The following is a 23293-nucleotide window of genomic DNA, read 5'->3' as shown; positions in this document are numbered from 1 at the left end:
TGACGTCCTCAAATGTCTTGTTTAGTCTGAAACTCAAAGATATTCATTTTGCTGTCACAGAGGAGGAAAGAAACCAGAAGATATCCACATGTAACGAGATGACATCAGAGTTTTCCTCTTGAACCAATTAATTGATTATCACAGTAGTTGGATACTAATCAGTTAATTGTTGCAAATGTTAAAAACTCTGATTCCACCTTCTGAAATATACATTTATACTGATTTTCTGTTTTTCTCGTCATAGAAAGTGGAATATCTTAATATCTTTGCATTTTTCACTGTTGGCAAAACAAGCTGAGCACATCGAGGTCATCTTTGGGTTCTGTGAAGTTCTGACTGACACGTAAACGGTGTTTTCAGGTTGATCCATGGAGATTTTGTCTGTTTATAAAGTTTTCACATAAGTTACAACATAAATTACACTGGAAGGTGAAATTTGAATATTATTGAAATGCAGAAGGGATTTTCATTTGGAGCTACACTGACTTGTCAGCACGTGAAGTTGTAGTTGAAAATAGTTACTGAAGCTGATTGTAAAGGTTTCGTTCATGCATCCAACAGCTTGTTTTGTGTGTTTTTGCACATGAGGTGAATGTAAATGATGTCGTGACACTTCTGATAAATTATAAAACTGCGTCGACAACGCAGTCAGGACGCTCTGCACGACGAGTGGCAGCATCATGTTTTCGTGCTCAATAATTTGGGTGAACTGACCCTTTAATGTGCTGGACACCCGCAGAGTGGTGCTTATTGAAAATGATCCGACTTTTGTTTTTTGTTTTCTTTGTAAAAATGGTGTCGTTGAGGCCGTGTTCACTTCCTGTTGAGTGTTTGATGAACAGTCCGGCCTGTAAAACGTCCTCTGTGATTGTTTGTAAAAGTTTTTATTTTGGCAAAATTATTTTAAACCATTTTGGGGAATTTTATGTTTAAAGCTTTTTCAGAGTTTTGTAAAAATGAGCTCTGTTCTTTATGTTGATCGGACTCGACTGTAGAACGATTAATCTATTTATTCATCTGATGCTTTGCTCCATTCCTGCTTAGATTTCTTTACAAAGCTTTTTATTATGTTTTAATCTGAACTGTTGATAAGTGCTCGAGTCTGAAATGTGTTGACCAAATATTTTTAATTCAACCGGAGAGGATTAATAAAATTTCGCCCACAAGTGAATCCACTAATCGAGACGGATCCAGTGGAGAAACGACAGAGAAAAACAAAACGATCATTTTAAAATTATTAATTCACAATCATAATAATGTTTTTAAGGTAAAGAGAGATTTTTATTCTGCACCTTCCTGTAAGACCTGTAGATGTTATTCTAACAAATGATTTATTGAAACATGTTATCAATACGACCTTTAATGTCCCAAAAGCTGGTGGTTAATCTGGCTACTTCATAGTCATTTGACATTATAACGTTCTGTCTCGCTGCGACCTCTGACCTCTCTGGTCGATGCTGTGAGCTGAGGGGTCGCAGTCTTCGTCGGTGGAGACTGGACCTGAGTCAGTGTTGTTAACAGCAGTTTAAATCAGAGCCTTTTGTTTTGTAATCTTCACTCCAAAGAATAAGGGAAATAAAGATCCACAGAACTGCTGTGTGGTCGGATGATATTAAAGTTTTTAATGTTTTTATGTTCAGAGTTTATTTTAATGAAAGAGCGTGTGACTGACAGAGAGAAGTCAGAAAGGCGTGTGCCCTGTGATCAGGTTTCATCTTTTCAATCACCAGACTTTTCCATTTTTTTTTATTGTTTGACTTCTAAAGTAGTCAAAGAAATGAGTCGTATTTCCCCTCGGACAGATGAGCCCCTTCCTCGCAGTCTGTCTGTTTTGTTTTTTGCTACTTTTGTCCGGCGTCAGCACCGTTTCCTGTCTCGTGTTAAACCAAACAAAAGCACTGTCGCACTGATCAGAATTATCAGATTCAGAAGATATCGCCCATTGATTTGGATTCCAGTCAGCATCATTCCTCCTGATCGCAGCCTGAAAAGCTGCAGGGACGTTTTGATTTATTGATTTGATGGTTCAGTGACTCTTACATGAATTTATTTAAAGGCCAAAGTAGTGCCCCTCCACTGGTTTTAAACTCATTTGAGTGTGTAAACTGATAACAACTGCAAAATCTGTGTCGTCTGACAGGAGAAGAAAAGCTATAAATATTTTTGTAAATTTTCTCTTCACTTCCTCTCATCATTTGCACTTTGCTGTGTCATTGCTGTCTATAACCTTTACGCTTGTTCACTTGATACATTTATATGGTGGAAGTTTTAAGATTCTTTGTTTTTTCTTTGACAGAATGGGTTTTGGCTTTCTATAAATTCAGTGTTCACTCAAATAAAATATATGCTGTGATTGTTTTTCTGTATCATTATTTCTTCTTGGTTATTTTCCCAGTTCAGATGAGACGAGGGAGAAATGTTGTGCTTCAGCTGCTCGAGACAGATCAAGTAGTTTAAGAAAATATGTGCTGCCTTGGTAATCTGCATTAATATTGCAAATGAAGTGTTTTTAAAGTATGAAAAGCAAAGTGACCGAGACCTGACGATGCTGCTGATGACTCTGCAAAGGCCACAAAAACAACCAGTACCAACATCCTACGTCTAAGTGATTAAAATGGATTAAACTGCACAGTACACGTTGATGTAGTGAATATTTCAGAACTGCTAAATTGTTTCACAAAATGTGATGTCACAATGTAGACAAACTGACAAACAGACTTTTCATTTCTGGACAATCGACAGAATAATAATCTGCAACTATTCTGATCATCAGTTAATCGATTTCAGTCATTTTTCCAACAGAAATATAAAAACATTGTCAGGTTCCAGCTACAGAAACATCTTTTATCTTTTCTATCAGTGTAAACCGAAGACTGGGAGCAGTGAGTCATCTGAAAGCATCACTCTTGGATGTGGGACATTGTTCGGGAGAAATTTTCTTACATTTAAAATCAGTTAATTGAGAAAGTAATTGCCACTCATCAGCTGCATCACTGAACCGTCTGTCCCATTAGCGGCTGTTTGTTTCCACCTAGTGGCTGAAACCCGAATCAGCAGCTCCTTCACCTTCACCAGATGTGGTCTTTACAGATACTCCTGCTTCCCTTTCTGCTGACGAGCAGTAACCCCTCAGTGGGTCATTAAAATCTCATGCAGCCAAATATTGTTCAAATGTATAAACCTTAGAGAGTCGTACATGACTGAAGATACAGTGATCTGAGAGGCAGTATTTTCTGGAACGTGTATATAAAATGATGCTCAAGATGTCAAGAATGTTTCATCATACAGCACATCGTTGACTGAATTTATAACACATGATGGCTGCGTTCAGTTTAGGTGAGCTGGTTCTTGGTTCTGGTCCTGAGTGTGCTCACTCACTGACATCACTAACTGGGGCACTTAACAGAATGGAGCCATCGTTAGCATCGCAGGTCACACCTGAGCTTTCCTGCATGGACAAGTCAAAATGTCTGTGGAGTCTATTAAGGCTCCGTGTGTTAAAGGTCTACAAGGATGTTTAATGTTCTGGGGCAATTTTAAGTGCCCGATCCATCTGTGTTCTTGTGGGAGGAAACCGGAGAACCCGAAGTAAACCCACACAACCCGGAGTAAACCCACACAACCTGGAGTAAACCCACACAACCCGGAGTAAACCCACACAACACAGAGTAAACCCACACAACCTGGAGTAAACCCACACAACCTGGAGTAAACCCACACAACCTGGAGTAAACCCACACAACCCGGAGTAAACCCACACAACCCGGAGTAAACCCACACAACACAGAGTAAACCCACACAACCTGGAGTAAACCCACACAACCTGGAGTAAACCCACACAACCCGGAATGGAGTTTGGTTTAGCCGTCTGTCCACCTGTCAGACCTCCAGGAGCAGAGGCTGTTTAATGTGAATAATACACATGAACTGAGCTGCCAGCAGGAGGTTTAAATGTGCGACACCCTGCACTAGCTGCATTTTTTATTCAAAACTCTAAAACTGACAAGTTATTTTACTTTTTGCTTCCTGCATTTATTTGGTAACTTTAGTTACTAGTTACTTTGCAGATTATATGCTACATCAGGCCAGAGCACATAGTAGCACGTTTTTAAATCACTTTATTTCATCACAATCTGTTTAAAAACACAGACTCCACAAATCTGAAAAATGCTGAATATCAGATGTGACAATAGGCCGATACTCTGTACTTGTGCTTTTGATCCTGGAGAACATTTATTATCAGATAGTTGAAGACTTTTACTCAAGTGCTTTTCATATTGGTGACTTTCACCAGTATACACTTGATATACTAACACGATATCTTTACTTTTACTCAAGTGCGACTTTTGGGTACTTTTTTACAACACTGCCAAATACTCGGATGATATTTCTATATGGGATTACAGTACTTTTGGTTGGCAAAGAGAGAATACGTGCTCACTGGCAGAGGTGGCACCCGGCGGTTGGATTGGGGTAAATTAATATCCAATTAATCTTGTAAAAAGTGAGTTCATCAGCAGAGAGAGGAGCAGAGCGGCGTCTCTCCAGGCAGCAACTAATGACAGAAAGAGGTCCAAGGAGAACTTTGTAAATGTCAGAGAAATAAAAGTCATAAAGTTTTGTTTCATTAATTCAGTCCCAACAAATGTTCAACTCATTTATTCACATTTTGGAAATTTCAACAGTGAATCACTGCAGAGATGGACTCAGGTATTATCTGAGACAAAAGTTGTGTTTTTCTTTTTTACCTTGTCACACATGCACACACACACACACACACACACACACACACACACACCAGAGTGATTAAGTCAGCGAGCTTCAGGTGCGTCAGCCCGTCACACAGCTGAACTGAGCTTTCATTAGACCACATGAGAAAGAAGGAGGGAGTTACTGTATTTTTTTGGTTTTGACTCTTTTAGCATCTGATGTGTGTGAAGTTTCTGCTCCTGAACAAGCTGCTGCTTCATACACACACTTAGACACATGAACATATATATATATATATATATGTGTGTGTTTCCTTATTTATTATTGTGGTAGAAATCCCAGCTGAGTTCTCTCCAGAGCTCCAGCAGCAAATCTGTTTGCTGAAGTCGTCTGACCTCCAGGTTGTCCTGTTAGTTTTATGTGTTTTTTTGTTTTTCTATAGCAGTAGGATCACCCTACACGTGTTTTATTCTCTGTAGAGGTTTTTAACAGTGCAGGTTTGTTAAGATAAAGGTCAGAGAGTGTGTGTGCAGTCATGAAGGAGGAGATCGCTGCTGCTGTGTTCTTCGTGGCTCGGCTGGTGAAGAGATATGGATGTTTGGGTAATGAAGGCAGGGAGCGCTTCGCTGCTGCGCTCACCTCCGTTCTGTTTGAGAACTACAGGAACCACTGGCACCCAAACGCACCCACCAAGGGTCAGGCCTACAGGTCGGTGCTCTTCATCTTCCATCACATATTAGAAAAACTTAAAACTGAGAATGAATCTGTTTGTTTTTACTGTGAATCTGCTGTTTAAAGGGACATTATGTAGTTTTAAAAAAGTTTAATATTTACAATATTAATGAGACAATAATACAAATTCAGACTTATGTACTCCATAAGTGAATAAACAAGTGAATATCTTTCTCAACATTTCTTCAACAAAACTACAGACTGCTCCTTTAATGCTGCTGTAAGATAATCTTTTTCCTCTCAGGGTCAATAACTCATCTACTTATAAAAACACTTACACTGTCTTCAGTTTCACTTCTAGTCCAGAAACTCTGAACCGGGCTGCGTGTTGTCCACAGTAACAGACACCGGATGGAGATTTGGCTTCAACTTGTTTTTACGATGTTTTGGTGTTTTATCCCCCTGAGACGCTGCGTCCTCATGGGGTCATTACATTCTGAGTTTTCTGCACTTTATACTTCATTCTGCTTAACTTAGACCTGTTGTCCTCATCCGTGGACTCCAGCTTCTGTCATCTAGTGGCAACAAACAATTAATCTGTGCAAAAACAAGATGGCTGCCATCTCAGCCAATCCAGAGGGGAAAGTGGAAAAGGTCCAAAACCTGATCAGAGTTTCTGGTTGGAACTTGTTTATTTATGCTAAATAACATTTGTAGTTTGATATCGGATGAAAACTGGATGGATTTTAGAAATGGCAACAGGCTCATTTGAGGAGTGAAGGGAAGAAATCAACAGTTAACAAGAGTACAAAGTTTTTACATGCAGTACAGTTTAGTCTATTGATTTTTATTTTGTGATACGAGCATTTCTCTGTGCAGAGCATAAAGATTGCTGAATGTAAGACAAAACCCTGAGGTGAGGGGATTTGTCTGAGGAACAATTAAGATCAAGATGATAAACAGTTTTATACTTTGTTACACTGACTTTGTGATGTTAAACAGCAAAATAAACCCATCGTCCCCTTTTTTATAAGGACATTTTTTTTCTTCCTGTTCAAAGATGATGCTTAGTTTTTATACTTATCAAGTCCTTCTAATCCCAAAAAGTTAAGAGAAACTAAAAATGCTCACCAAACAGGAGCATTGGCATCATTTTTGAAACAATGTTTCTGGATATACATGTTACTAATTACATTTTTGTTGCCGAGCATCACAAATGACATCTTGTTCAGTTGTACTTTATCGGCTTTGAGGCCGAGATCCGACACAGAAATGTAAAACCAAAGCTACTCATCTACAGAGAGCACTAGAGCAAAACCTGCAGAAACCAGCCCAGTTGAACTTTCCACATTTTCAACCAGACTTGGTGCTGATCATCCCGCTGTGTGTTTCAGGTGTCTGCGGATGAACCGTGTGCGGCTGCAGGACCCGGTGCTGCAGCAGGCCTGCGAGCGGAGCGCCGTGCGGTACGAGGACCTGGGCTTCCCACAGGAGCTGACTGTGTGGGTCGACCCCGGGGAGGTGTCCTGCAGGTCGGTCATCAGACTTAGTATTTCATAGTACTTCATTCAGAACCAGAACACTCCCACTGGTTCTGAAGGCAAAATGTTTTTTAATGTCCACAATATTGAGAGTAAACTTTAAACTGGACACACTGCTCACTTTCACCTCACTGTTGTATTAATGCTTTCAACCCTGCAATGACTCAATTAAAGAGATTCTGGTCACATTTCAGTTTACTGACTGATTCACTAGCCTAGCTTAGTTTAGCTTAGTTTAGTTTAGCTTAGCTTAGCTCACCTGTGACTTCCTGGACTCTACCTGTCGCCTCACAGCCTCACAGCAACCAAAGACTTGAGGATCATTGTTGCTGTTTTTTACATGTGTTTGTGTCCAGATTAAATATAAGAGATGACGTATGTTAAATGAATTAACTGTACTTTAAATGTATTTATTAAAGCGTCGCGTTGAGAGAGGTTGGCTGTTTCTCACTGCCTCCAGTCTTCATGCTAAGCTAATCAATTGCTAGCTCTGGTGTCATGTTGAGGGTTCAGACATGTAACTTTTGAACATGCACTCAGAGCGAACGTTGAATCAATGAAGTGTTTGATTGTAGTCTTCATCTCATGCATCATTTAAAGAGGTAACGTACCAACTCGCTGCAGCAGAGGAGGAAATGTTCTGCGCCGCTGCTGGTTTCATGATAGTAAAGGTGTTTTGGAGACATGCGTGTCCATTATGTGAATGTTGATGCTTTATTCAAACATGGCGAGACCAGGACCAAAGTGACGATGCTCAGGAACAGTGAGATGATGCAGACGACAGTTTGACTAGAAGCTGCACTGTTTTCTTTTCTGGGTTGTTTTTTTGGTTTAAAGGTTGTTGGTTTGTGTCAGCTGATGTTTGTGTTCCCTGCAGGTACGGTGAACACAGCACTCCGTTCTGCGTCACGGTGGTGAACAGCGGTCGTCGTGCAGATGGTGAATTTTCCCGTCGCATTCATGACGCGGTGGAGCGGGCGAGCCTGGAGGTCCAATCGGGAAGCTCCTCAGACGAGGAGGAGGAAGGGGGCGGAGACAACAGCATGAGCAGCAGCAGCCTATCGTCGCTCTGCTCGGTTCCCATCGCGCCGACCAACCCTGAACCCAAAACCATCCCGACCGTCAGCAACCCCAACAGTGTCTACAGGGTGGGTCTGACACAACAGGGACGATGTTTATATGAACTAAAACCAGGACTCTTTTCCCATGTTCTTGTGTCTGAAGCTCTGTCCGTACTGGGTCAGTATTACCTGTGGACCTCCAGTCATTTGTAATAATTGTGGAGGACGTCTGTGATTTTATTCTCATGTGAATCTCTCATGTCTGTAATTTGTAAAACAGTAAAAGTCCACCACATATTACCGACTACATTTAGCTAAACACAGAAGAGCCTGCAACAACGAACATCCACGAGAAGTTTCCACTGACACTCGTATTGTTATTAAGGATCCCGACAGAGATGAACCTCGTCTTTGAACCACAGCAGAGCCGGTGATTGTTGGACCACTGGAAAGACAAACCAAGATGTTTATAGTTCATTTTGTTTTTCTGTCAATGAAGTTGGTTTTATGATAAAATTACTGTTTCTGCAAATGGAGTCTGGTGGCTTTGGCAATAATGTTGTCAGACAATCTGAACCTGTCGGCTGCAAAACCAAAAAACTAACTGTCCCTAATAGTCACGTAAAGACACAAACATGAGATCTGAGCAGCCAGGTTACCCTTTAAAATCAGCAGTGTTTGGTAGTTAAAGAATGTTTGCTGTTTCAGTCTGTTGTGTTTCCTCTAACCTTCCTCGTCCTCTCCTCCTCAGTTCAGTGAGTTTTCTCCCGGTGCTCCTCAGACTTGGCTCAGGGAGAAGCGGAAGGCCTTCACTGGGGAGGCGTTCCCACCTCACGCTCCTCCAGCCGGAGGTCCGACCTCCCAGTTCTCCAGCCAGAAAAGCTTCAAGCCCTATCGACCCTCGTTCACCTTCGCCGGGCCTCGTGTCGACAAGTACCACTGGGTCAGCAAATCCCGATCCTAGAGCGAGCCGAGCCTTCAGCCTAGAACCACAATCGGGTTACCGCTCAGGACGGGGGTACTGAAGCCGGATCGAAGCACCACAGACCCTGTTGGCAGGGAAAAAAGAGTTTCAGGACAGTTGATGCATCTGTAAAGGATAAGAGTTTATAATTGTTACATGGTTTAAAGTGTCAATGATTTAAGTAATGCTGTTTAAGCATGTTTTTAATCTTTGAAATATTCAAATATTTTAAGTAATTGTTCCTTCTAAATGTGTTTTTAAACTATAAGATTAAAGTAAGTGTGAATAAAGTAACATTGAAAAGAAATGAATGCGTCTGTGTCGGCTCTGCTGCTCGCTCTGAAGCGTTTCCTCTTCATTTCATCACCAGGAGGCTCTTCAGGGACGAGCAGGAACAAATGTTCTTATTACTGCATCATTCAAGTCAAACATCCAGCCAAGGGTTGGACGGATTATCTGGGTTGATATTCAGCTTTTTTTCCGATTATCGCATTAGTGATTTTTCTGTCAGATTCCTGATTTTAAAAAAACTCATTTAAAAAATGTCTACTTTGGCTCTGATGCAACATCCTCACACGTTCCACCCTCAACAATATCTGATTAAGTCTATTAACTCTGAATAATCTGAATCCGCAAAGTGAAATGATCAAATAAATGTAGTGGGGAGGAAGTTTGAAGTAGCAGAAAAAGGAAATGCGAAAGTAAAGTACCTGGAAATTGTACTTAAGAACAGTACTTGTATTAATTGTTTATTTCATCACTGGTCGTCGTCTTTGAGCTGAAAACTGTGTGTGTGGTGGTGGTTGTACTGGTAGTGTAGTTAGTGATTGGTGTGTAAGAACAATCAGCTAACAACACTGCCTACACAGCGACCCCAATCAGGAATCCGTAGCGCTGCTATGAACAGATTTAACATGTTTTTACATAAAATACAAAAAGAAACCTGTTAATGTCAAATGAGAGGCTCCTTAAAGCAACAGCTCGACCTTTTGGGAACTAAAATGTGCTTTCTGGGAGGACTTAATTGAGAAGATTGATACCGCTCTCATGTATGGTAAATACAAGGATGCAGCCAGTTAGCTTAGCTTAGCACAAAGACTTGAAACGGAGGGAAACGGCTAGCATGGCTCTGTCCAAAAGAAACTAAATTAAAGCAGCACCTTTTAAAGCCACTGAAGAACATGTTTGTCTCGTTCGATTCATTCACACCAAAACCAAAGTGCAGAAACAATTTGTTGTTTGTGTACCGGACTACTTCCTGGATATGAGCTGTTGCCAAGCAACCAGCTGAGAGTTACCAGGAAGTTACCAGTCCAGAAAACTTTTCCTGAAGATTTTGTGACTTTTTATTCGATTAATTGTTTTGCCATGAGAACAAACACAAACGTTTAGTGGAAATAAATGTATAAAACAGAAAAAAATTCAATAAATGTCTGAAATAAAAGTAAAAATAAAATAAAAAACCCTTCTAAGTAACTCACCAAACCCTCAGGGGGCCCAGACTGGGCTGTCAGACATCAGCAGGATTATTTTCCTCCAACTTTAATAAATTAAGTCAGTGTTCATTTGTTAAAGAATATATTTATTGAGAAAAAAAATATTTCTTATACAGGTCACGGTTTGTCTTTTCTTTATGACACTGACTTTTTAACAAGTTAACATAACCAGTAAAGACAGATTTAAAGAAAATTAATGAATCAGAATCAGAAATACGTTATTATCCCGAGGGGAAATAATAATTAAATAATAAATAATTACACAGGGTTAGTCAGAAATAATAAAGTTTACCAATGAGTGAGGCAGCTTTTCTCCAACCAATGATCTTCAGATTTTATTCCTGTTTTGACGTCACCTCACTCTGACGGTCGTGATGCTGAATCTCACTGGAGGGAAGACGAGGAAGCCGAACTCTCATTGGCTGCTCGACTGCTCCAACAGCCGGACGGCCTCAGATCTGCGACAGCTCGGCTATTCGTGAACAGGATGTTCTGAATGTTTTCTCCAGTATGATTGGATTAAAAAAAACAACCTGAAATATGTTTGCAGTGAAACGTCTGCAGTGAACTATCAGTGCTGTCCTGTACTCGATGTGTGTGTGTGTGTGTGTGGATGTGTGTGTGGATGAGTGATCTTACCTGCAGTCGCTGCAGATCTCACCGCTCTGTTGAGAAGTGACCACTGCTGGAGAAACACAACTGTCTCCACAGCTACGCTTTAGTGTGTGTGTGTGTGTGTGTGTGTGTGTGTGTGTGTGTGTGTGTGTGTGTGTGTGTGTGCCCATATCTCAGGTCATGCCTCGACTTGCCCCTGGCTGGCAGGTAGAGTTGATGTTGCCGGGGTGAAGCAGTTAGTGGCTGCAGTAAACACTCTGAGCCCCAGGATTTGCAGGTTTTGCTGAGTTTCATGTGACAGAATTAATATCAGTCCGACAGTTTCTGGTGCTGCTTCATCTCTGTTACAAACTCTGAACCCACATCTTCTGCTGCATTCAGGGCAACGATTCACCCAATAAGTTGGACGACGAGCGAGAGACACAGAATGATATTAAAAATGTGATTGCAGTGGTCGAGATAGTCTGACTTTTATTATTATTATTATTAAAAATAATAATAATAATAATAACTTGTCTTGTAAAGTCCAAAGTGACAGAATAAAAAGAATAAACGATTAAAAACATTTAGCAGTAACAGGTTAAAACAAGCAGCAATGCAATAAATGAGAGAAGAGCAGACAAACAAAATAAAAAAAATAATAATATAACAGTCTTAATGCAGTAAAAGAATACAACTGATGCTGTTACTCCACAGTAAAAGCCAAATTAAAAAGATGGGTTTTTAATTTCTTATCAAGGGCGGTCGCAGGTCGAACATCCAGGGGAGGCTGTTCCACAGTTTAGTGCCGTGATGGCAGGAAGCTGCTTCGTCAGATGTTTTGTGGAAAACTTTTGGAAGTTTTTAAGTTTAGCCCTGATAATAAGTCCTCAAACATTAATAAGATCCTTCCTGAGCCACAGAAAAACACTGTTCTCAGTGGAGTAGACGCAGTAAAGTACCAGGAGTTCGTGTGATGGATCCAGTCATGATGATCCAGTCATGACAGCAGTGATTCAGGACAAGTTGATGATCTCTGGGTGCAACTTGACCTGAGATTTAAAGTTTAGAAATTATCACTGCAAACAAAATAAATCCACAGGCTGTTTGATATTCTTGGATGGTTTTTGCGAGAACGCTCCTAAACTGCTGCAGGATCAACTTCATTACACCACATTGTCCCCTATTAAGGTGCAATATGTAAGAATTCATAGTCGACATCGTACATCAGCGCATCACTGCAGCTCAGTTAGCTCAGTTAGCTGCGCAGCTGCAATACACAGACATCTTTGACATAATGTCAGTTATTTCTTCACATTCTGTTGATAATTTTATTCTTAATTATTTCAAATAAAATCCTTACATATTGCAGCTTTACAATAACAACTGTAGATGTTCCCATCTCAACAGACGCTGCAGCTTGTTTTCTTTCTTTCTTTTAGCAGCTGCATGTACAGAAGTCGCTGGATCTCTTTACATGTGACTTTGTAATGAATGTAGAGTAAAAAGCACCTGTTTATAATCTGACAGCATCACATTTCTCTTCGTTAGGAACAAGACTGAGAACATTATGAGCAGCAGACTCTCGGTTTAAACCTGCGGTCAGTGGTGTTGGATGCTCTGACTGCAGGCTGTGTTTTCTATGTGATAACTGAGAGGAAAGTGAAGTGTAAAGAGCCGGAGGTGATTTGTAATCAGGGCATCGCAGCTTTTGCCAGATGTGCTTAAAGTCTATTGGAGGATGATTTTTAGCCCCTTTACGCATTTTCTTCTGTTAAAAGTAATTTTATAATGTTTTTATTGCACAGAACATCGTGAATAAAACTGCACATCCTGTTCCTCAGTGTCCGTGTGTCTGCTGGATGTTTGTGGCTGAGAGAGAAACTGCGCAGACAAATCAAACACCGCACTGAGCGAGTATTATTTCGCTTTTGAACGTTTCTGATCGATAGTTTATTATTCACCGAGCACAACAACCGCATCTATCACCGCATCAACGCACCGCAAACAATGGGGCATCGATTAAAAGCCATTTTCGTTTTGTCTCGCACGGAGAGAGGACCGGAAGCAGGAAGGACATCTGGTCTTTGTCATCAGTGCGACACCCGATCAGCCAATAGCGCGACGTCTTTATTCGCGCACTCGTCCGATTCGTCCAATCACAGACGCCCTCTTTAGGACGTCCCCTTGCGCTCGGCCACATCCGGTCGTATATATGTTGCCACGAGTTAGCGGCGAATTTGGAGAGTGTCCATTTTGAGCAACGAGTCGGCGCCTCCGGTATTTTCCCTCTCACAGTAAGAAACATCTCGTGTCCCGCACCTGAAGCTGTTCACGCACGCGGGGACGTCGCTTTGTCCCGCGGCCCGTCTCGTTGTGCGTTTCGCCGTTTGGCCGCTTTTATGCGCGATGTGTCTTGTTGTTGGCGTGATATTTAGCTAGCTCCCCGTTAGCCGCGGCGGTGCTAAGTGCGTGAACGCGGTTATTGCGGTCAGTCGATGGTCCGTTAATCGATCGTAGCAAGAAAAGTAAGCCGCTGTGCGCTCGGCTGTACATTTAGATTTCAGTTTTTGTGCATGCTGGGATGTTTTCACTGGGTCAGTTGGAGGGTTTTGTTCCGGTTCGGGTGGCTAGCTGCTAACCGGGCCTGCACTTTGTGCCGAGCGGCAACGGAGCAAAGCGCGGTCCGCTCAAACACTGAACACGGACTCACGCCGGGTTCCTGCTGCTTTTTGTTCGGCTGCAGAGTCCAAATGTGTGTTTACAGCTGCAGCACTGAGTGTTGTTCACCATCAGCGCGGTGCTGACGTGAAGGCGGTTCTGCAGCTGTTTAAAGATGAAGGATAAACTGAGGATAAAAGATAAATAACAATAAAGCAGGAACGTTATGTTAGCATCGCTAATAGCTTAGCTTCCCATTAGCCTTCGTGTTGCACTGACTATTGTCCATTTAAATAAGTAGAGATTTACTGAATGAGGCCACATGAATGTATTTGCTCCTTTTGCATTCAACAAAATGTAATGTTAGTTTAGCAGTTGCACTTCTGCTCTCTGCACCTGAATCCCTGTTTTAACTGCAATGCTCCTTTAACTTATAACAGTGTTCAGTTGACAAAAGTAATAATGGTGTACTTTCTATTTGTTGCAGCCATTTTACCAAAAATTGAAGAAAAGAGTATTTCTTCAAACTTTGTCTGTTCTTTTCCCTGTCTCAGTTTTTTTGAACAGCCCACCGTCACAATGGCAGACGCTGAGACTCTCCTCATGGAGACATCGGACCAGAACGGAAACGAAGGAGAGGACGATCAGAACGGGGCCGAGCAGGAGCAGGAGCTGGAGCAGGAGCAGGAGCTGGAGCAGGAGCTGATGGTTGGAGAGGACGGACAGGACGGCCAGGACAATGGCACAGACGGAGGAAAGATTGATGCCAGCAAAGGAGAGGAGGACGCTGGGTGAGTTTTCAGTTTCCATGAGACTTGGCACGCTCGCATTTCAGACTACCTTTGGGAATACGGGAGATTTAAATGTCTTAAAACAAACGATACAGTCTGCGTTTGGATAAAGTACATAAACGATGCTCGGACCTTGCAGGCTCAATGGCAGGAGAAGAAAGCAGAAGTATAAATAGGCAGCCTTTCAAGTTTGTTCATTAAGACTCAGGTGCAGAAGACATAGACCTGTGTGAGACTGAATAACATGAAGAAAACTTGACAATAAATGATGCATATGTACTGAAGAATAGAAAAGGAGCTGTGTATGCTGCATCCCCGGTCTGAAAGAGTAAGACATTTATTGTAAAGTGTCCCACTGTGTTTTCAGTAAAATGTTCGTGGGCGGCCTCAGCTGGGACACGAGTAAAAAGGACCTGAAGGATTACTTCAGTAAGTTTGGCGAGGTGTCGGACTGCACCATCAAGATGGACTCCAACACCGGCCGGTCCCGAGGCTTTGGCTTCGTTCTCTTCAAAGACGCCTGCAGCGTGGACAAGGTCTGTAACCGAGTGCCCGGCAGCTGTTTCTCACGCATCATCACTGCGCTCAGTCCACATGTTGACCGCTCTGACATGATGTGGTCTGTGAGGAAGCATAACATAATTAACAACCTAATATTTGTTAGTCGTTTGATTATTTGGCTAATTTGATTCTCATTGCTTTTATACAAGACTGACATTTAATTATTTTAATGAGCACGCATGACTTGGAGTGAACCAGAGATAAAGTAGTCTTGTTGATCTTTTTCCTTAAATGATTGAACCAGGTTTCCTTCTGTGCTGCACTTCAAAAATGTGTCAATGTTTTCACGTTGTTTGAAAAAAATCACTTCAGTAGATGATTACATTTTGTCACATGACGCAAGGAGACATTTCTACATGCTCATTATGTGTGTGTGTGTCTGCAGGTGCTGGAGCAGAAGGAACACAGACTGGACGGACGTCCCATTGACCCCAAGAAGGCGATGGCCATGAAGAAGGAGCCCGTCAAGAAGATCTTTGTCGGGGGTTTGAACCCTGAGGCGACTGAGGAAACCATTCGGGAATATTTTGGGGCATTCGGAGAGGTACGTTTTTAGTAAACAGTCATTAAAAAACACTAGAATTACAGGTGGAAGACAGTAGACCCCAACTTCTCTGTGTAGTTGTGTATGCTCAGGAGACTGTGGTTGGGGGAATGGTGCCGATAATCTGCAGAATTAAATTGTTCTGGTGTAGGGATGCACCGATACCATTTTTTTTCCAAACAGTACGAGTATTTTCATTTGTACTTACCGATACTGATATTTCTACCACAAAAATAACTATTAGCTTACAGATGCACTGAATTGGAAGACAGAAGTTATTTTCTTCTGCTTGTTACAACAAATGATAATAAATTAAATAAAAATAAATATAATCATTTCCTGTATCGACAAAAAGCCTCCACATTGTCTTCACATTTGACAAAATGAAACCTGACAAATTAAACAATGAAACTTATTACACAGTTAACAGTCAACTTAATATCTCAAACTACTGCACAGTCTCCACATTTGAATCAAACTAAATATAAATTGATCTGGTCACTCACTCGGTAACGTCTGAAAATATAACTGTTTCTGGGAGTTACTAAATACAATCGCAAGTTGTGACGTTGTGTTCTGCGTAATAACTACAACTAACTCGGTACGACAACAGTAAGTAGCATGCTAACGTTACCTCCCGACCACACTGTTCAACAATTACGTTGATTATCTGCATTAACTAAGGAATCTGCAACTTTTCAAGACAAGACGTTCATAGTGTTTTAGTAAGTTACTCATCGTTTACAGTCACTGCATGAAGACGTGCAAGCGATTGAAACGGACAGCATTAGATTATCTTCCGGCTTTACTATGGTTATAAACTGTGGACAAATAGAGCCTCAGTGAACACCACATAACAACAAATCCACTCAAAGTAAAAGTCGGTAAGATAATAAATATGTATATATGTAATATATGACTTACAAATCCAGTAGCATCAAGGCTCAGTCGCCATCAGTCTTGAAACCCATTTCTTACTCAGCTCGCGCCACAGAGTGTAAGCTGGTCCAATATTTATCCGTGTCTGGGCTCTGTTCTATCACTTTGTTTTTCTTTTCTTCGCCTCCTCAGACGATACCTTCTTGGCTTTTTTCACTGGCTCGGCCGTGGCGTTGGTTTGCAAAAAATCCAAGTAGCTGCTGGCTAAATCCACCAATGAATAAACGTGACGTATGCCGTAAAGCAGGTGGCACTAGACGCCTTTGCGTCAGATAGGTTCCGACCCGCTCTGAGAAGTTACACAGTGCGGTTTCTGCCGGCGCGACCCCCCTCAGGCTGCAGAGGCGTCACCATTCATCCTATTAACCATTATTCTGCCACTTAACTGAGTTTAGAAACATTATTTTAAGGTCGAAAAACTACCTAGTGTTGCTTTAATGCAATAAAGTGGTATCGGTGATTTTTTTTTTGCGAGTATGAGTATATGAGCGCAGTATCGGCCCGATGCCAGTATGAGTGTCAGTGCATCCCTAGTCTGGTGTTACTAGAGGTCAATTTGAGAGCTGCTTGCCCACATTGAGGCGCACAAATATTATAGAAATGCAAGTACGAGTTTTGAAAGTAGCACCTCAGTGTTGGTGTATGATGTAATTTATAGAGTTAACAGAAAGCTAAATGCAACAGTGACCAGTTTTAGTGCGTCAGTATGTTAATGTCTTCTAAATGAAAACCTGGTGTTTGATGATGTCAAGTTTAGTAAATATGCAGTGTTTTTGATGAGTATGTCATCTCATCTCCTCTCAGATCGAAACCATCGAGCTTCCCATTGACCCCAAATCGAAGAAAAGGAGGGGTTTCATTTTCATCACATACAAAGAAGAAACCAGCGTCAAGAAGTGTTTGGAGAAGAAATACCACAACATCCAGGGCGGCAGGGTACATGCACACACTCTTATCTCAGGGAGATTTGTGATGCTGTCGAGGGACTGGAAAGTTTAAAGAATCAACGCTATGCAATCAAATATCTGATAAAGTTGCAAGGTTTCTCTGTAGTCATTCTGAAAAAGTAAAACATTCCAGGGTCTGAGTCAGGTTTTAAAATGTTTACATCTCCTCCAGTGTGAGCTGAAGATCGCCCAGCCGAAGGAGGTGTACCAGCAGCAGCAGTATGGAGGAGGACGTGGCGGTGGTTATGGAGGCCGGGGAGGCAGGGGCCGTGGAGGTAAGGAAGGGGCATCTGCACCTCATCTCTCGTCTTCCACTGTCAAAACTATTTGATATTAAACATGCAACGATGCCTCTTGAGCCACAAAATTGCTGCACTATGGAGAGAAATGGTAACTTAACGGACAGACGGATGTCAATTAATGGATCTGTTCAAATTAAATTATTGAAGTGCTTCTCGGAAGATGTGTACAATATGCTTAGTTTCATCAGTGTCCTGAAAACCTTTGCTCATCACCTCCTTGTGGGAGAATTTACAGCTGATCTGTAAAGTAAAAGGTCCGATACCAATGGGACCAATCTGCTCAAAGCAGAAGCCGTAGCTTGTTGACTCGATGTAGCAGTGGTCACAGAACCTTTAGTGACTGTTTTGTGGTCATAATTGATGAAGTTATTGGAGCAGCTCAGACTGACGCCTCCATGTAAACGCTGTACTTTGTGTCTCAGGTCAGAACCAGGGCTGGAACCAGGGTTATGGAAACTACTGGAACCAGGGATACGGTAACCAAGGCTATGGTGGATACGGTGGATATGGCGGCTATGGCAACTACGACTACTCTTCTGGTTACTATGGATACGGTCCCGGCTATGATTACAGTGAGTAAACACACAAACTGTCACGTACAGTTTGTGTTTACATGGTCGTGATTTGAGAAATCTAATTTGGGAGAATAGAAAAAAGTGTTTATGATTTGTGTTGTAGTTTTTTCCATAACATCTCCAAATATTCTTTCCGCCCACTTTAGCATGTGAGCGTGTGTGCAGACGTTAGTCTGTAAGAATATAAACATTATTGTAAAGTGCCTCAAAAATGAGTCCAGATGTAGTTAGTCTACCTATAAAGTCTTGAAGCGGTGGGATTGACCCCCATCAGCGCTTCGAACACCGGCTGACTGTGTTGTATCTCGCAACCGTACACAAACAAAATGGGCAAACAGCAGCTGCACTCAGTGGTTGAGCAAAGCTTCCTGTCTTGTCATAACAGTGGGGTTGGCGTGTTGGCAGCCCACACTAGAGCCGGGAACGAGCACAGAAATACTGGGCAGATTGAGAAACTGTTCATCACATGGCTCTGCTTCCAGTCTTCACGTGGAGCGAACACTGTCCCGACCCTCTCTCTGTACTCAACAGACATGAGGTTGATCTCGAATGACTCTTCTCACACTTGGCGACTAAATTGAATAAACTTATTCAATCAGATCTGATGGTGCTGCATGTTGAGGGACCGTCTGTCTGACTGGAAACCTGTCTGTGTGTCTGACCTGTCTGTCCTGTCTGTCCTCTCTGCCCCACAGACCAGGGCAACGCCAGCTACGGGAAAACCCCGAGGCGGGGGGTACACCCGAGCAGCTACAAGCCATACTGATGATCACATGGAAGTGCAAGGTATGTCACCGCTGCGACCGCCCTGCTACATGCTGTCACTGTGTTAAAGGAGCACTCTGTAGTTTTGCTGAAGAAATTTTAATGAGAAGAGAAAAGTCTTTATTGACTGATTTTTCTTTTCTTTTTCTGCCGAGAAAAACTGTTTTCATGACTGAATAAACAAACTGACCTTAAAGGAAAACACAAATTATACCGTTTTACTTTGTTTATATGTGGCGGACCCTGCCGCCTTTCTAGCTTCACACAGTGTTCTGGGACCTTATTTTCCTCTGAGAACAGCTCATTTATTCACTTGTGGGAAATGTGTATTTCTGAGTTTATTACCTCATTAACGTTGTAAATATTAACATTCATTTTGAATTTTTTCACAAATGACAGACTACTACATCCCTTTTTAAAGTAAAATGTTCTGATACCATTATTTTCTTCCAGATATCGGTACTGATACCTGAACTTGCACATCAGCCGAACTGATTGGACACATTGCATTAAAAATATTTATAATTTTTTAAATATCTGTTTACTACAAAAGCTGTATGAACTTGATTGTTATCATTGTTTTATGGCTGGCTCAGGTTAAATCCTTTGTAAAACATTAATAAATACATAGAAAATAAATGCCATAGTTTGTTTTATTGTCTAGTTTGTTTGCAGCTGAAATGTTTTACTTGGAGCAAGTCGGCAAACTTACAATCGGTGTGTCGTCGTGTACCCATACGCACAGACACTGTATATACACATACACCACCTTTTTGACCAATTGCCAAATCTTAAAGATATCTAGTATTATGATGTAATATTTACTAGATGTCTGCTACAATAGAATATGTTTTAAAGAGGAAGACAGTAGATATTGGTGTCGAACAGACGGCTGCACTGATGTCATAACTGGCAAACTTTGATTAAACCAGTTCCATCAGGCCTGGTGATATTCTCAGCTCATCATTATGAGCTGCTCTCCATGAGCTGGCTTTCCTGTAGCTGGACCACAAGTGTGCAGACACATCCAGTTCTGTACACACTGAACTTGTGTGAAAGCCTGTTTGCTTGTACATACACCTGTAAATATCACCAATGACTTTGAATTCTTTAATTTATTTTCCTGTACGATTCATCCAATCACAGTTAGGTAGCAGAAGTTCCTCGTCTCTCGTCCACTTGTTGCGTCCTGCCCTGCTTCTTACCTTTAGTGTCTTGTAATAAACTGTACACGTTAAATGTTTTATTCTGTCTTTTTTTAAGGGTTTTTAACTCTATTTTAAAGATTTTAACTAAAAGATAGTCCTGTGTGAAGTGAACAGTCTTCGTCCTGAAGGAAACATTTCCCTCGGATCTAAAACTTGACAAAGCTGCACTGAAGGTTATTTATTGTAAAATGAAAGTTTTATAAAAGTTGTGTGTCGTCCCTCAGGACTCCAGTGATCCAGTGAGACCGACGGCTGGACGGACACACTGGGCATGACTCGACCTCTTTTATGACAGAAGACCATTTGTACAGAAAACAACCGAAATGTAACTTTTCTTTTTTTTTTTTCTTTTTTTTTTTTTAATCCTATCATTTTTAGGTTTTACTTTTCCCTTTGGTGTTGTTTTTTTTTCATCCCCTCCACATTTCCAACGATGGAAGTGTAATTTTTACTGTACTTTTTGGTACCCGTTTTGATTCTAATGTATTGTAAGGCTTGTATTTTACATGTTGGCTGACTTTACAGGTTGAAAATCTTGGCGCTGTAAAGGAGCTTTTTTGACAAATAAAAACCGTTTTCAGTAACTTTTTTTTGTTCTGATGTTTCCAGGTTCTGGGGTGGAAGATTAAAAAGTTGTTGACTGGGTTTAGTTTTGAACTTCAGTTTGATTTTTCTTGTTTTGTTTTTTTTTTATAGCCACACAACCCAATGATCTGTAATAATGAAATAATGTAAATTTAATAACTTGAAGGTTATCTGCATAACAAGAATTGTGATTTGCATCCCCCTCAGATGAGCCATTTGGTATTTCCCCCTGTTCATGTGGAATCAAGTGTTTCAAAACCATTTTAATGCGTTTATAATTCCTGCAAGCTCCTTTCTTTCAGGACGCTCTGATTATACCAGGGAGCTAACGGCATACACGTGTGGGGGGAGGGGGGGGTGATTATTAGACCACGCGTAACTGTGGACTTCCTGTTAAAGTTGCATACCTCCTTTTTATATAAGCAAACTGTTTAAGTTTCTATGTTTTAGTTTGTGTTCGTTGAGTCCTGCTGGTTTTAGAAATATCTGCTCTGAAGTTAAATGTCTGCTTAGTTTCCTCTGGACAGACTTCAGGACACTGGAGTCTCCTCAGCTAGTGTCTGGCAATTTATTAGTAATAAACATTCTCGTTTGGAATAATCTGTGTACTTCTAATGCTTAATGTCGCTGTCAATTTAATGCTTAATGTTACTGTTAAATTGATAATTGTGGTTGAAGTAGCCTTTTGTTAAATTTTGTAATTCTGGTGCTCACTTGCGGCGTTTTTAGGACTTCAAAATGCAAGAGAAAATTATTCTTTGTCACAAAACTTGGAAGTGTTTTAATACAAAATGAGGCTAATCTTGCTAGTCTCTGCTGCCAAATTAAAAAGGCTTTTCCCCTGGGTGTGATTGATGTAGTGCCGGTTAATGTGTGTATTGTGGAAGTTGAAATTCAGGTATAAGGGTGGTTGACTGCCAACACTGTTGGGGTCATACTCCCAGGACTCCATATACTTAGAAAATGTAGTGCAATCTGGCCGAAGGTACTAATTTTTCTCTAATGAACACACTGAAATGCATTAAGACACCTTTGCAAACAGAATTTCATATTGTGGAGGTAAAATTAGTTGGCCTAAGACTGCTAATATAAGGTCAAGGGTCAACGTCTGCACATCATGCATATTTAATAATAAGAGCTCCGTTAATCTGGGTGTTTAACTTGTGTGCAGAATTTGAGGTCAAGAAGAAAAGTCGGTTACTGGCCTCAAATACAAAAACATGTCTAGGATTTGTGGCTGTAGATTGAAAAGTAACGCTTTAATTCAGGCATTGATCTCATCCAACATCCAGCAGTTTGTGTTCATTTATTTGTAAGAGGTGGTCAAAAGGAAAATTTAACAAAAAGGTAAATGAAGTAAATATCTTAATATGTCAACGTGAAAGAAGTGTATTTCACAGAGGACCACAGTGTGGACTGGTCGCTGTAGAAGGTCCATTTCACCTTGGAGCAGAGCCACTGAACCTCCACCTGCCTGTGGTTTTCTGGAAATATCTCCACATTGATCTCATATTACTGAAAAGCCAGCGCGATCAATTTTTCTTTCCTGGATAAAATAATTAGACCTGTTCTCACTTAGCACAGTTTCCGTAGTGTAGTGGTTATCACGTTCGCCTCACACGCGAAAGGTCCCCGGTTCGAAACCGGGCGGAAACATTTATCCTTTTTCATTTCAGTTCCTCCACCCAACTCGGTCCATGCAGAATAAAAGATGAGGCACAATCCGACCACGAAGTAGCGATATTTTTCTGCTTTTACATTTTTATGACAGCAAACACACAGAAACAATGAAGCAATTTTTAAAAACACGTTTGTTTTTTTTAAATTTTGCATACTTTAAAAATAAAAGATGTGTAAATGCTCCGGCCTGGAATCGAACCGACGACCTTTCGGGTGAAGTTTAACGATTTTAATCCGCTTAATTTTTCCCATTCATTCTCTATGGTAGTGCTTATCAGTGCGGGTGCAATACTCTCTTTAGCCACAGTAAGGACCGGCGCTGTTCGCATCTCCTTCACCGGACTCCGCTGAAATGCCGAAAGCAGAGACGCAGCGACTTCAGTTAGCTTTGGTGAAGGCGTGAATATAACAATAATATAATAATTAAAGTCAAAACGCTAACCTGCTGACTGCTACTCGGCTCGTTCCTGGTATTTATTCGACATTAAGCTGTTTATCCTTAACGCAGCTTCACCAGCAAGTAAGACCACTGGACATTATTAATGTTACACACCAGGTAGATCCGACGATCGATCTGATTGGTCAATCAGACATTATGACTCTTGGCCCATTTTTGATTGGCTGGAAGTGAGGCAGAGTCAGGTGCTGCCAAGATGGCGACGCCGGTCAGACCAACATCAGACCTCATGTCGGTCCT

The 23293-nt window shown here is 41.2% G+C and overlaps 2 protein-coding genes and 1 non-coding gene across 4 annotated transcripts; all 3 read left to right on the top strand.

Moving 5' to 3' along the window:
• Positions 1-4870: 4870 nt before the first annotated feature.
• btg4 (B-cell translocation gene 4) lies at positions 4871-9255 on the top strand. Its single transcript, XM_073479840.1, has 4 exons — positions 4871-5418; positions 6777-6914; positions 7801-8071; positions 8736-9255. Exons 1-4 carry the CDS (start codon positions 5246-5248, stop codon positions 8946-8948), a joined length of 795 nt encoding a protein of 264 aa, XP_073335941.1. The 5' UTR covers positions 4871-5245; the 3' UTR covers positions 8949-9255.
• A 3982-nt stretch (positions 9256-13237) lies between these two features.
• On the top strand, positions 13238-20915 carry LOC141007384 (heterogeneous nuclear ribonucleoprotein A/B-like). 2 transcript variants are annotated; one of them, XM_073479738.1, is made up of 9 exons: positions 13238-13335; positions 14254-14490; positions 14858-15026; positions 15437-15595; positions 17339-17470; positions 17654-17756; positions 18206-18355; positions 19054-19144; positions 20556-20915. In XM_073479738.1, exons 2-8 carry the CDS (start codon positions 14279-14281, stop codon positions 19122-19124), a joined length of 996 nt encoding a protein of 331 aa, XP_073335839.1. In that variant the 5' UTR covers positions 13238-13335; positions 14254-14278; the 3' UTR covers positions 19125-19144; positions 20556-20915. The 2 variants fall into 2 exon arrangements, with proteins under 2 accessions (XP_073335839.1, XP_073335840.1); XM_073479739.1 differs by lacking the exon at positions 20556-20915 and adding an exon at positions 19577-19767 and having other exon boundaries at positions 13251-13335.
• A 1584-nt stretch (positions 20916-22499) lies between these two features.
• Positions 22500-22572, top strand: trnav-cac (transfer RNA valine (anticodon CAC)). Its single transcript has one exon. It is a non-coding gene; the product is annotated as a tRNA-Val (tRNA).
• The last annotated feature ends 721 nt before the right edge of the window (positions 22573-23293 follow it).

This window comes from Pagrus major, chromosome 13 (assembly GCF_040436345.1).
Source record: "Pagrus major chromosome 13, Pma_NU_1.0".
Lineage (NCBI taxonomy): Eukaryota > Metazoa > Chordata > Actinopteri > Spariformes > Sparidae > Pagrus > Pagrus major.
The sequence above is the reverse complement of the archived record's forward strand: the minus strand, read 5'-3'. Positions and strand labels throughout refer to the sequence as shown.

What these genes read in the sequence shown, in the direction of transcription:
- btg4 (XM_073479840.1), top strand. Translation starts at nt 5,246, where the DNA reads ATGAAGGAGGAGATCGCTGCTGCTGTGTTCTTCGTGGCTCGGCTGGTG. An exon ending in CCCGGGGAGGTGTCCTGCAG is followed by an intron (nt 6,915 to 7,800) that starts GTCGGTCATCAG and finishes TGTTCCCTGCAG; the next exon opens with GTACGGTGAACACAGCACTC. An exon ending in ACCCCAACAGTGTCTACAGG is followed by an intron (nt 8,072 to 8,735) that starts GTGGGTCTGACA and finishes TCTCCTCCTCAG; the next exon opens with TTCAGTGAGTTTTCTCCCGG.
- LOC141007384 (XM_073479738.1), top strand. Translation starts at nt 14,279, where the DNA reads ATGGCAGACGCTGAGACTCTCCTCATGGAGACATCGGACCAGAACGGA. An exon ending in ACAACATCCAGGGCGGCAGG is followed by an intron (nt 17,471 to 17,653) that starts GTACATGCACAC and finishes CATCTCCTCCAG; the next exon opens with TGTGAGCTGAAGATCGCCCA. An exon ending in GGGAGGCAGGGGCCGTGGAG is followed by an intron (nt 17,757 to 18,205) that starts GTAAGGAAGGGG and finishes TTTGTGTCTCAG; the next exon opens with GTCAGAACCAGGGCTGGAAC.